The following is a 12,980-nucleotide window of genomic DNA, read 5'->3' on the forward strand; positions in this document are numbered from 1 at the left end:
AAGTTAAGCGCATGCACAAAGGTCCTGGTTCAAGCCTGTCTCTGGCACCTTGAGGAAGATGCTCCACAATCCCTGGGATGGGATACTATGATAGTTTCTCCACCATGTGATAGAAAATGTGATAAAGTGTTAGTTATAAAAACAAAAAGTTATAGTGATGAAAGAAAGATCATAGTTGTAGTAACGTATGTGATAAAAACGTGTGTGCTGAAAAAAATCTTAATATAGTGTGTGATTAAAAAAAAGTCTATAGTATAATATGTAATGAGAAAAGTGGCATATTACACTGTAATAAAAAAATACTATAGTATAGTGTGAAAAAACTCAAAAATGTGAAATAGTAAAGTATTTGGTGAAAAAGTGTCTACAGTATAGTATGTGCTGAAAAGTGATGTATTAGGGTATGTGATGAAAACAATGTCAGTATTTGGTAAAACAACGTCATGTAGGATGTGCTGTGTCATAGTATACTGCAGTGTGTGATGGAAATAAAATGGTCTCATAGTACAGTATTTGATGAAAACATTGACATGACAGAATAAAAAAAAATAATTCTTGACAAATGCCATTTACAGTATGTAAAAACCTAGTAAAGGTGGTATAGGTTGTTAAAACGCCTGACCTACTGTACAATCAGACACACCAACGTGCAGAAAATCAGGCATTAAACTCTTCCACAGGAATATTTATTGAGGCTCCACTCACCCTAAACGCACGCACGCACGCACAATCAAGCATTTATCAAAGTCTCGTGTTTAAGTGCAAAGTGCTGCTTGAATAAGATTCCTCCTTAGACAGAATTAGCTCAGGTAAGAAGGGAATCGTTACTGTCTGCTTTGTCTCATCTCCATAATGTTTGCATATCCTCAAGTAGGTGGAAATGCAAAATGAAACGTAATTATGTTGTTCTCCCGCTGACAACTGATCTGTCAGCGGGCGCATTAGAAACATGACTGTTTATAGCGTGAAGGAAGCGGGTGGGAAGAAGAAAGGGGAACTTGTGTGGGCCCGGCTCATCTCTCAGGCGCCGACAAGGCTACTTACCTTGTAAAAAATAAAAAAACTCATGAAATAATACTGTACCTGCCACCAACACAACCGGAGCCCCGAGCTCATTAGTGCAACACACTTCTTGCACCTCATTTCCGTGTTCTGCCGTCCCGACCAAGACGGATCTCAGGCTTCATACCAAGTGCAATTACACCGGACCAGACAAATATAGCGCGATGCTCTAATCTTTCTGAATCACCTGGAAAGTCAAGAAGATGAAAAAGCGGCGGCGCCGGTGCCTCGCAAGGAACTGGGTTGGCCCCCTTCTGCATATTCACTTGCAGCCAAGTACAAATTAACCTCCCAAGATCAACAATAAACCTAATTAGACTTGTGTTCTACAGCACACATCTCTAAACACAGATCACAGCTTGTTGAGAGATGAATCTCCATCTGTCTGGCTGCACACAGGGAGGAGATTCACAGAAGATCAGTGCCGAGATCCCAAGAATGCTGTGTGTGTGTGTGTGTGTGTGTGTGTGTGTGTGTGTGTGTGTGTGTGTGTGTGTGTGTGTGTGTGTGTGTGTGTGTGTGTGTGCGTGTGCGTGTGAATTCATGTGCCTGTGTGTGTGTGTGTCTGTGCATGTGTGTGTGTGTGTGTGTGTGTGTGTGTGTGTGTGTGTGCGTGTGCGTGTGCGTGTGCGTGTGAATTCATGTGCCTGTGTGTGTGTGTGTGTGTCTGTGCATGTGTGTGTGTGTCCATGCATGTGTATGTGTGCGCATGGAGAACTTGGGGGAGTGCGATTCCCTCGTGGCCGCAGGGTTACTTCCCCAAGTCAGGCCTGATTTCATGATGTCATGCTGCAGCCGGGTGGTGAGACACGGGGGGAGGACATGCCATCGCATTCCGAGGAGCTGCTGGTGGGGAAAAGTGTAACGCTAAGGGGCCGGGACAGGAGCAGCCCTGCCCTGTTATTGGACACTGACTCCTGGGACAAACAGACAGGAACACGCGGGTAAAGAAACCAGCACGTGTGCGGTCGTATCAGGTTTGGGCTCATTTTGTCTAATGTAGAATCAGCCTCCATTCTTCTAGCCTCTATAGAGGAGATGAAATCTGCCGAAAATATTTCCCTGGTTATCATATTAAATCCTTCAGTATCAAATTATAAACAAATTATTGAGTTTCCGTGCCGCCTTCCTTTGTCCTCCAGCTCAGCCGTGTGAATCCACAGTCCCAGGGGAGAATGTACAGTAAGGTCTGCGAAATGATTAAAAAGGTCAGCGTTTCTGGATCTGCCTTAGTCATTTCCCTAAGCTGTCGTCGGACATGACGGCATTATCACTTTGCCTTTGACACTGTGCAAGATAAAGCACTGGGGACACCAAGGTCCAAATACATTGCGTTTCTAGGTAGGAGCTGTCCCATTCATCATGCGCTAACACCCAGAGCTCTGTGTAATCCCTGTCCATAAGTCAGCTAACTTCTGCCCTGCCCCTGAGTAAACGGGGGGGGGGGGGGACAAATTCACAACCCACCGTTGGGCCGAGTCGAGACATTTTATTTCTGACGCGTGATGTGTTTAAATGCGTGAGGACACAATGCAAAGAGACAAAGAAAATGTGTCATAAATCAGTTTATGTAACAAAGTGGTTATTATTTAGTATCATATTCCATGACATATTCTATGGAACAGCAGTTGCATAACCATTTTGTTTTAAGATACAAATAAACTTAAACGTTACAAATATAAATGTTTCTTAAGACAATAAAAGAGTCGATGACATCAAGCCAGGTAGGCAGGGATATGGCAGCTTACGCGTCGCGGTCCAAGCGTTTGCCAACAGTTGTGAGCATTGTTTGTTGATTCAGCCACATTTGGACTTTCACAAATCAAGTAAGCGCGAACAAAGTAGGGAAGAAGTGGATATGTGGCAGCTGGGAGCTGTTTGCCAAGAGAAGTACTTTGCAAACAGTTCACTCTGTTGGCGGCGACGTGGTCGTCACACATCCCAGACGCCCCCTCCTCTGCCTGTGCAAAGGATCTGGTGAGGTAAAGTGCACAGTGAGTGAGCGCGAGCTAAAGTGGCACCACCTGGTTGTGGCTGCGTCTCATACCCCTGCCTCCTCGCTCGCACACTTAAATGAGCACAAGTCATGGAAGCGGTTAGTCACAAGCTAAACGACGATGCGATGATGGGCCTGAACACACACACACAGGCCTTTGTCACCATAATATGATGGAGCGTTTCAGGTTCTCGTCCTACTTACTATAAAACACGTCACTTTTCATATCCTACACTATGGGACTTGGGGGGAGTCGCTGACGGGGATGAGGAGGAATGTTGCTCAGCGCTGCTTTTTAGGGGAAGTCGTTGAACCTGATTTTTCAGCGGCGCCAAAGTCGTGCGGCGTCTCATCCGCACTCGGTTCAAACAACAACAGGTGCTGGTGATCGCTGTTGTGGCAGAGATGCATCATGTCTGACAACACAGCGCTCAGCTCAACAACAGGTTCATTAAAACTTCCTTAAAACTTCAAATAAATGACATCCTACAGAGGACGCTTGCGTTTTAATAGGTAACGTCGCACAGCTGTCAGTTCGTAAACAGACGGAAGCCTCCTCCTTTCGCTTCGATGGCAGTTCTCAACTGGGTCTATAAACTTTAGACAAAGCATTTCTCGCCCATTGCTTATGATCTCTACTCCCTTTGATACACAGGACAAAACAGCTACTTCTGCGTGAACTGCTCCCCCTCTAAAATGGCATGTTAGAAAAAACATCAGTTAATTTAAATATTAAAGAAAATGTTCATACAATAAAAATAAACACTGCCGTTCTTAATACATCCAATCAGGTGGTGAAGAATCAAATAACACAGCAAACATTGGCATCGGTGATGAATCCATTCAATAAATGAGAGTTTACAGGTGAGGGTAAAATAAACCAAACAGCCTCTGCTGTTGCACTTCCCTCTGTGCTGAATCCCTTTCGTAGGAACCTCGTTCCCCATGCGTTCTCTGTGCAACAGCTTGAACCTCATATTCTGGAGAGAATTACCGCCGCCTTAAAAACGCAGGCTTCTCGGCGCACTGTGGCTGCACCTTGAGCCGGGATGATGTGTAAAATTGCATTTTTAGGCGCGTGCGCGGCGAGAGAGGAGGCGTTCGTGAAACGCACACATCACACGCGGCACTGGGAGATTGTTTAAATGAAAAATCTCCATCTATTCAGCGCAGGAGTCAAGCACACTGGATCCTATTTTGCCTGAGTTCCTGTGCTGGTTACTGAGCTTGCACACACACACACACACACACACACACACACACACACACACACACACACACACACACAGAGTCTGAACCCAGCCAGTCCCACACAGGCTCAAAGCGCCTACAGCAGGGTTATGGTATCACTATAGGAACTTGTGTTGTGGTAAAAGGGTCACTTATGCCATTAGTGCTGGGGAATTGGAGGGAGTTTAGACTCTCACTCGCCAAGACAAGTATCATCTTCTGTCGTGGCCCTCGCTCGTTGATCCTGGTTGAAGCCGGTGCGGATTCGTAGCTTGCGGTTGAGGGTGGCGAAGGGGACAGGGCCGCCCACGGCATGAATATATGAATAAATAGTTCACGTGAAGACACGGCGTGTCTGTGGGTCCCGGCGGAGGAACAGAGCTCACAGCAAAGTCTGAGCGGCTTCGTACGCGAGCGCCGGGCGTCGGGGCCCGAACGCGTGAACTGCGAGGAGTCGCGAGTGCGACTTTGCACGTGCGTCCGCGTGGTGGGGTGTGCGAAGCTGCATGTGAGCCTGGAAGCAACTTTTTTAACCTACAATGTAGAACGGCCCCACATGCAGCTCATGCAGCCTCCACCGCAGACATCTGGGGACACGCAAATGCATGTTAAATATCACAGCAATGCTTAGAAACAAGATTTCAGTCAAATACTGTACAACTTATAGCCGTGTGGGGCAGCCGCCAACTGCATAGAAATATACATCTGGGGCAACTTGTTGGCTGGACTGATTACTTGCTTCTATCTTTCCGCCGGTGCCAAGCACATGGCTCTTACATCACTGATCCAGTTTGCATTTCATTTCCCCTTCAATAAGCAGGGAGCAAAGAAAGCCCATGAAATCTGCAGTGGTGAGTTTGTCCGAATAGTTCCTGCCGATGCATCTGTTGGAGGCTCGATTTAAAAGAGAAAACAAATACACTTGTGTCAATCTGGAATAATTGGCATTGCCAGATTTCAGAGAAAACAAAAGGACAAACTAACGCCTCACAAACTGAATTACATGTCTTCATTCTCGAATAAAAAGACCTGGCAACGTTTTAAGTTAACGTATCAGCTAACAGAGTAAAAAGGAGAAAAACTGAGAGCAACTTCTGTCGTTTGTGCTGCTCCAAACAAAACTTCACAAACCGTAATAATGCTCACGACTCAAAGGTATAGAAAGTATCACCACACAGAGTTCTAATCAAAAACTGTGAGCAGTTTACGGTTTGTTTGCCAATTTTAAACCATGGAAAAATCACATGGTTTGTTTATTAAATTATGCCTAAAAATTCAATAAAATATTGTTAAATATGCTACAATTGACCAAATCCTGCAACACTTACTGTAATGCGTGTTTACAGAACAGTCCGTATGGGAAACGAGAATAACAATAAAGAGGAGAAATATTGGCCGAGCAGAGTTCGGGAGTTAATGGCAGAAATGTGATACCTTCGCATTACAAAGCTGCCCCCGCTCCAAACCTCTGTGACCACGGGGAAGGTCAAGAGTTCACGTTAGCTTCCCTGGGCAGTTACATGCATTTGGAAATGTGTCAGTCTCTCATGTTAACAGCCAAAGTGACCTTGGGACAGAGATCAGCGCCCGGAGGCGATGCTTGGATATTACACAACTAAAAATAAAACGCATCTTGTCAAAAATGGACGTTACGGTTTCAAGATCCGTGAGTCACACACGCTGAGATATGTGCACGGACAGCGGCCGGCTCCTGTGGCTTTGTGGGATATGTAATGAACTGAAATTATCCGCGTGGCATCTGCGTACATTTACGCACTGCTAAAAATTGTCCTGATGCTTGAAGACAACCGGCCGGACTTGTGTTGAGACGCCAGCAGACTGCAGACATCCATTCCAAACCCAGCTGGCCGGATGCGTGCAGTTTGTTCCTGCGGATGTTGAGCCTCCATTATGGTGCAGTCCTTCTTGGCAGAGCGTCCATTGTCAACATATTGTTTGGTTCGTATCAAAACTGCATGCGAGCTGTAGCATCTTGTTTAAACGAGCGTTAAAGTGGAAGGCGGGGAGTTTTTCCTTTATGAATCGAACCATGTAGGGAGGATGTGACTATTGAGAATCATGAGCGGGCGCTCAATAAATATGTAAGACAGAAGATGAGAACAGTATGAAAATGAAGGTCTGTGACGTCTGTAGCTTTTTTCCTTCATACTTTGCTTTGTGTCGTGTGTGTGTGTGTGTGTGTGTGTGTGTGTGTGTGTGTGTGTGTGTGTGTGTGTGTGTGTGTGTGTGTGTAGACGCCACGCTGAGGGCTGCTCCATCCCTCCCTCAGATGTCCTCTGAATCTCCAGCTCGCAGGCCTCTTTGGCACTTATCTAGCGTCTTGTGGTAGGCGCGGGCGATCATCGAGCTTGGTGATTTGCGTTGTGGCGCGAACGAGACCTTTCCAAAACTGCACGGCGGTTGTCTGTTGAGGAAATACAAAAAAAAAAAAGAAACAACAAGGAGTGAAAAACCAGAGAGCGGGGCTGAGAAAGAACAAGAAAGCGTTGTTACATTGATCCATACTGGCACGCAGGAGCTCAACTAAATGAAAGACTGTATAGAGAAACTAAGGGAGGCAGAGAGAAGAGAGGAGAAGCAACATGAAGCAAATCCAGGCTGATTGAGAGCGGAGCAGCGGGGGGGTGGAGGAACAGAAGAAGCTGGTGGAGTGGAGGTGCTTGTGTCTGGTGTCATAGTAACTCCATTCAGCTCCTGAGCCGTGCTTTCCCTCGAGCCCCTTCAGCTATTCTCACATCAGATGCAGCATATGCACAGAAGACAAACCGCATGCACACACGCAGGCCCACACGCAGGCAGTGGGGGAGACGCCGGGGGAGTAACAAGGGGCCGAGCAGCACGGAGGGGCCGCAAACAGGACCCCGCTGGCTTCATCTCAGGGAGGTTGGAGGCCACGTTGGCAAAGTCTGGTCCCCGGAGCCGCCGCCTTGTCCCTGAAAGTGTTCAGCAGAGGCTGAAAGTGCAGAGGAGCCTCAAACACACACCTGACTGTGGCCCCCGAGGACCAGAGCTCAGCACCGCTGCTCTTAGTGTTAAAGGACAATGAAAACGGGGTTGGATTCGTCCTGCAGCTCCTGACGATGTCACGCGCGCTCTCCTCTGTGGTCGCGCTGCCCAGAAACGCCCGTGACGCCAGGTGGCGGGCGGCCCGGCCCGGCCCGGCCCGGCCCGGCCGGCGCCGGACGGGCCCAGGAAGCGTCCCGGCCCAGATGAGTGCGCACGCACCCACGCGGGGCTCCCCGGGAGTTCCGAGCGCCCATTAGTCAGTGGCAGCTGCAGGGTGCCAGCGTCGCAGGCTGGGCGTCGTTTAACGGCACCCGCTCCATCCATCACGTCAGGTAATGAGCTGAGAGTGAGTGCGACGGAGGCAAACACACACACACACAAACACACACACACACAGGGCTCCCGCCCTCACGCTCACCGGGCACTCCCCCTTCAGACTGGAGGCAAAGCACCATGCAGATGGTGGAGGGGGGGGCAGAACCAGAACGCGTGAGGGCTCCTGTGCTCATACGTGCGTCTGCAGTACAGTAAGTGATGCTTAAAGCTGACATCTTCTGGCGGCGCGTCCACGAACATCATCACCACTCATCCATGCGCTCATTTTTACATCCACGTGTTTGCTTCACTCTAACTAGCAGTTATTCAACCTCCGCCACTGTAGCACACAAAGACAGAAATGGGGACAGAATTGTAAAAAAAAAATCATCTGCAATCTGTCTCTGTCAATCCTCTTCAAGCCCAACTGCTGTAACCTCATTTCTGGTCAAGCGTCTTTTAACCCGGTCCGTCTCACAAAGAGGCAGCAAAAAATAAAAGCACAGACAATGCAGAAGCCGCGACGCCAACGTGAGGTCGCGTGCGAGGATCCGAGGGACTCCATCCGTGACTTAGGCAAAGACCAACTATGCAAAAAGGTCTGAAAATGAAAACACACACGGTGGCTCAGCCTCCATCCAGCGTTTCTGGCCTTATTTGTGTTTCATATTTCTAGTGGATAGTAAATTAATACAAACTCTTAAAGAGAAGAACCCCCTGCTCCAGCCAACAAGGGTGATTGTGTGTTATCTAACGGCCTGAATGCACAGGAAGACTTTGAAAAACGGAGGAAAAGCTACAAAATGCAATGCATCTCGCATCAGAGTATCCTTGAACGTAAAGCTATTGGATTCTCATAAAGACTTTTCTGTTCCTGTCTTCAGGTGCATAAAAGCCCATCTTTTCACACCCCACATCAATCTATCACAACAATTGAACAAACAGCAGCTATTTCTACTGGGGACCAAACATTACTACCAGCCTCCACTGAGTTGTACACTTCAAGCACACACGTAGCACACAGTGTTACACTGGGAAAAGGGGGAAAGACAAAGTCTACTTTTTTTTTGGGGGGGGGGGTTGATTGCAACTCTTTCTACTCGCATTGGTTTTGATAGCTTCTTTACCTGCTTCTCCCAGAGGCGACATCTTTCCGAGTTACAGTAGGCGCGACACAGAGGAGCACGAGAACAGGAGAAGAAATTGACAAAAGAAGAGCAGGTATTTCACGTTACAGCGGGGACGTGTTGGCAAAGTGGAACTTAATTAAATGCTGCTCAGAACGTTACTAAATGCACCGAGGATTCCAGTGACAATGGGCAGATGGAGGGGAAGCGCACACACACACACACACACACACACACACACACACACACACACACACACACACACACACACACACACACACACGGGAACACAACAATGCATTTACCTCTGTTTGTGTGTGTGTGTGTGTGTGTGTGTGTGTGTGTGTGTGTGTGTGTGTGTGTGTGTGTGTGTGTGTGTGAGATGATCATTCCTGCCACAAGGGAAGAGCTCTGAATAAGACAAGGGTAACAGGAGGAGAGGAAGACGCTGAGATTACTAAACAGCGAAAAGCAGAGCTCCAACCTTCTCCTGTTAAATATCATGACTCCTTTTGTTACTGTCATCTTTGTAAAATTACATTGAATTACATCATGACGGGGGAGAAGAAGGAACGTCTGGCAGGAGTCTATCAAACACACACACAGCATGGGACACTTTGAGGAATTACCTCTGTGCAGCCGCTTCAGACGGGAGGACTTTGGGGAGGATTGTGCTGTGTCAGTGAAATATCGACTGTGCAGCAACAGAGCATCGTCTACACGCGGCGCTGGTGTTCATCAAAGCGCAACGCGCTCGGGCTCACGTAATCGGGAGTCCAAGGCGCCGCGGAGGACGGGCAGCAGGAGGGAGCCGCCTCCGATGGAGAGAAGCCATACGTTTACCCTCTTTTGTGCCAAACAAGTGAGCAATGACACAGTTCCTCTGATGTGTCGCCGGCTTTGTCTAATTCTCTCCCCGCGTCGCTCAGCACTTCATATTGTGATAAAGCGTAATAAAGGTGATAAAATCTCACATCAACATGTTGTGTTTGCTGCTCTGTCGAACGGCGGAGCAGCCGCCGCCGCAACCTTCTATCACCTCTTTTCATCTCACGACACCCCCCCCCCCCCTCCCCCACCCGTTCCCCTCTGCCAGCCTCCCAGCTACAGAGTAATGGAACTCCCTACACGGAAACAAGATACGGTGTATAAATGGGATGCAGAGGGAGAAGCTATTTCTTCCCGCTGAAAGTTATGGGCCGCGTATCGCAAAACTACAGTCGTGGCAAACACAGCCCTTCTTTGAGTAGTAAGAGTAATCACCCCAAACAAGGAGCAGGGGAGAGGGAAATAGTGCAAGTGAGGAAAATGTGAGTTCAGTGGTGAAGATTAAAAAAAAAAAAAAAAGGATGCTGGACGTTTTTTATCTGTAGTTACAAGTCACTCGTGGATTTACAGTTTAACAAGCAGCTGAAATGTATACAAACCAATGTTTGGCAGGAGATTCAGGGAAGAAAAGGCGCCATGATGTCTCCCAGCTACTTTCTCTCTGCTTTATATTTTTTGTTTCTGTCTTTTTTTTCTACAGACAACAAATATCAAGGTTTTTAAATAAATACACTTCATCTTGCTGCTGGTAACAAAGAGAGAAATACAATTTATTGTAGAGGCTCTGTCAAACACAAAACCAAACAAAGCAGCTTTTTCAGCACACAAAACCTCTATTCTTCTGTCTGACGCAGCTGAAACGTTTCCTCTCGTGGCTGTTCCGCGTCTTCCACCTGACTTAGCCGTTTTTCCTGCTTTGTACCTCGCTTGTAAGTTGCTTTGAACAAAGGCGGCTGCAGAAATGTAAATGGAAGGACAAAGGCAGCGGTGCTAAAATTATGTTCACAATTATGCGTAATCACATCATAAACAATGAAATCTCACTTTGTCTCGAATGGACACGGAGCATTCCCAGTGTTCCTGCTGTACGTGTAGCTAAAAATCGCATTAAAACCACACTCTCTCCCCAGACTCCTGCTTTATTATTGTTCTGTTTGTGGCAGCGGGACCTGTATAATACACATGTTACTCTCTGCACTCCGCCTCCCAACTGAGGAGTCGCGAGTCAAGCTAAGCTGTGTAACACTGCACCTGCAGCCCGTGTGTTTGGCCTAAATGAGTGGGGTGGGGGGGGCTCGGCGTGAGGGCGCTGCAGTCTGGCGCTGGGTGTTTTCTCGGGCAGAGGCGATCAGAATAGCATGACAGAGGGAAACGCCCGGATAAACATGCTGAGGCAAGATGCTGAAACTCCCCCCCCCCGTGCTTTTCAAAGTCACCGCCTTCTGTTTCGCATTTTCAGGACGCGTCTCCTCCTCCCTCCCACCTCGCTCGTCCTAATCCCCCTCATTACTGACATTAGCTCCCGTGCACCGGTCACTCGTGATTCCCAAAAACCCAGGAAGCAGCGAAAGCAACCTGAGCGCCGACTGGTAATGGAGACTAAACCTCGTAATGCCGGCTCCAGGCATGTACGTACACAAGTTCACGGTGCTGCTTGACAGCTTGTGTACAGAACTGGGAGGGAACCAGCTAAAGTGGCAGTTTGTTGAGATGAAGCGGAGAGCGCACGCAGGGGATGTGGTTAATCTGTCCATGCCTCTATCGCCACTCAATCTCAGTGGGCACCGTGATGTGCATGCGTGGCAGTACTGGAGAATGACCCAGATAGTGAACACAGCCATTATTTCCCCCACCGCCTCTCCCTCCCCGGATTCCATTTAACTTCCTCACTCCCTTTGACAAAACCCGCGCTGTGGACCATCACTCAAAAATGGCATCATGGCGGATTTTATTTTATTTTTCTTCCGGCGATTCGTCCCGTTTCTACTCTTTTTGCGAGCGGCCCCGTCTCTCCTCGCGGTCCTCTTATTGCCAGACACAGTGTGTACGAGCGCAGCCTGTTTCTCCGCCGTAAACACACTGTGGACCGTGCACACGTGCGCGCTCCGCTCCTAACAACCCCGCTAAAAAGAACCGGGACTGAGAGTAATGCCTCCTGACTGCTCGGCACGAAATATGTTTCAGGAGAGCAGGAAATCACTGCACATGTTCATATACAAATGCTTATTTTTAGAGGGAGGGAAAGTACTAGTTTATCGCCCTGGTAGAGGAGCGCTGACAGGTCTGTACCAGGGACAAAACAGCAGGAGGGGAAAACAGGTTGCGTGTGTTTGTGCCTGGAAAACCTGCGTACGCGCTGCACTTCCAGCTCTGCGCGAATCTATGTCGGGTTAATCAAAAAAATCCATTGTTCGCAGCGAAGCTCACCATTTGCTAGCTGTTTGATTGGGAACGAGGGGCCCGACGGACTAATAGTAGCACAGATTCCTCGTTGCGCCGCTCAGGTGCAGAAATCTCCTTAAAATATCTCTGCTGGACCTGATTCCTCAGTCACAGAACAATGCCCCTCGGCATTCTGGGATGCTGCGGAGGCACACACAGCCCAAATGAACAGTTATATGAAAACACTTTTGCGATCGATCAGTGCCTGAGGCGAAACTCCCGTTCGTGATTGTCCTCTCAGCAGTCAAGTTTCAGGAGGCAGGCTTCAACATAACTATAGCCATGAAAGAAAACAAATATCCTCCAGAGTAAACTCCTCAGACTCAGCTTTACCCACCTGCCCAGCTGTCCAGGTTTACTCTGCCTTAACACACATGGCGTCTTAGAAGCCTGCTGGTATTAGGCAGCTTAAGTAAATACCTACTGTTTTATAATTGATTCAACTGTTTATCAGACATCAGGGAAAGGTGTCATTTTGACGTGACTATATTTAAAACAGAACTCATGGAGGCGGCTCGTGGAGGGTTGCTAGCTGTGTCAAAATATTCACTCTAGGCCCGAAGCTGTTGATTTGGGGCTTCACCAGCCGCCCAAGACTACGACCATGAGGGATGCAGGAGCCATGGAGAGCACAGATGGGCCCTGTAGCAGAAGCCTGGATTTCACAGGCCTGAGCCAGGAGAGAGCAATCCATCAGGCCAAGGCTCTCCAGTGCCTGGGGGGGGGGGGGGGGGGCACTGATCCTATAAGACTGGTCGGTCTGCAGTGGGAGGCCAGACCCCCTGACAACATGGACATCAGTGTCTGGCTTGCTCCACTGAGGCCTGATCTGAACTGGACCGAGCCAAAGCAGTGACCTGCTTCTGTCTGAATTCTGGGAGGGAGCAATCTAGATCACAGATAATTGGGGATAAAATGAACCCAGCGCACAGACTAAACTTTTAACTGCACAA

The 12,980-nt window shown here is 48.3% G+C and overlaps 1 protein-coding gene across 9 annotated transcripts in view; it reads right to left on the reverse strand.

The window, feature by feature from the left end:
* Positions 1 to 2,612: 2,612 nt before the first annotated feature.
* The window catches only part of diaph2 (diaphanous-related formin 2), a 279,374-nt gene continuing 269,006 nt past the window's right edge, over positions 2,613 to 12,980 (reverse strand). For 3 of the 9 annotated variants that reach the window (XM_029164826.3, XM_029164824.3, XM_029164823.3), the window contains one exon: positions 2,613 to 6,713. In XM_029164826.3, coding sequence (XP_029020659.1) covers positions 6,649 to 6,713 — 65 coding nt within the window. In that variant the 3' untranslated portion in view covers positions 2,613 to 6,648. Of the gene's footprint in view, positions 6,714 to 9,869; positions 10,539 to 12,980 lie in introns of those variants that run through there. The other 6 variants (XM_055512466.1, XM_055512464.1, XM_055512465.1 and 3 more) reach the window with 3 other exon arrangements.

Source organism: Betta splendens, chromosome 10 (genome assembly GCF_900634795.4).
Source record: "Betta splendens chromosome 10, fBetSpl5.4, whole genome shotgun sequence".
NCBI lineage: Eukaryota > Metazoa > Chordata > Actinopteri > Anabantiformes > Osphronemidae > Betta > Betta splendens.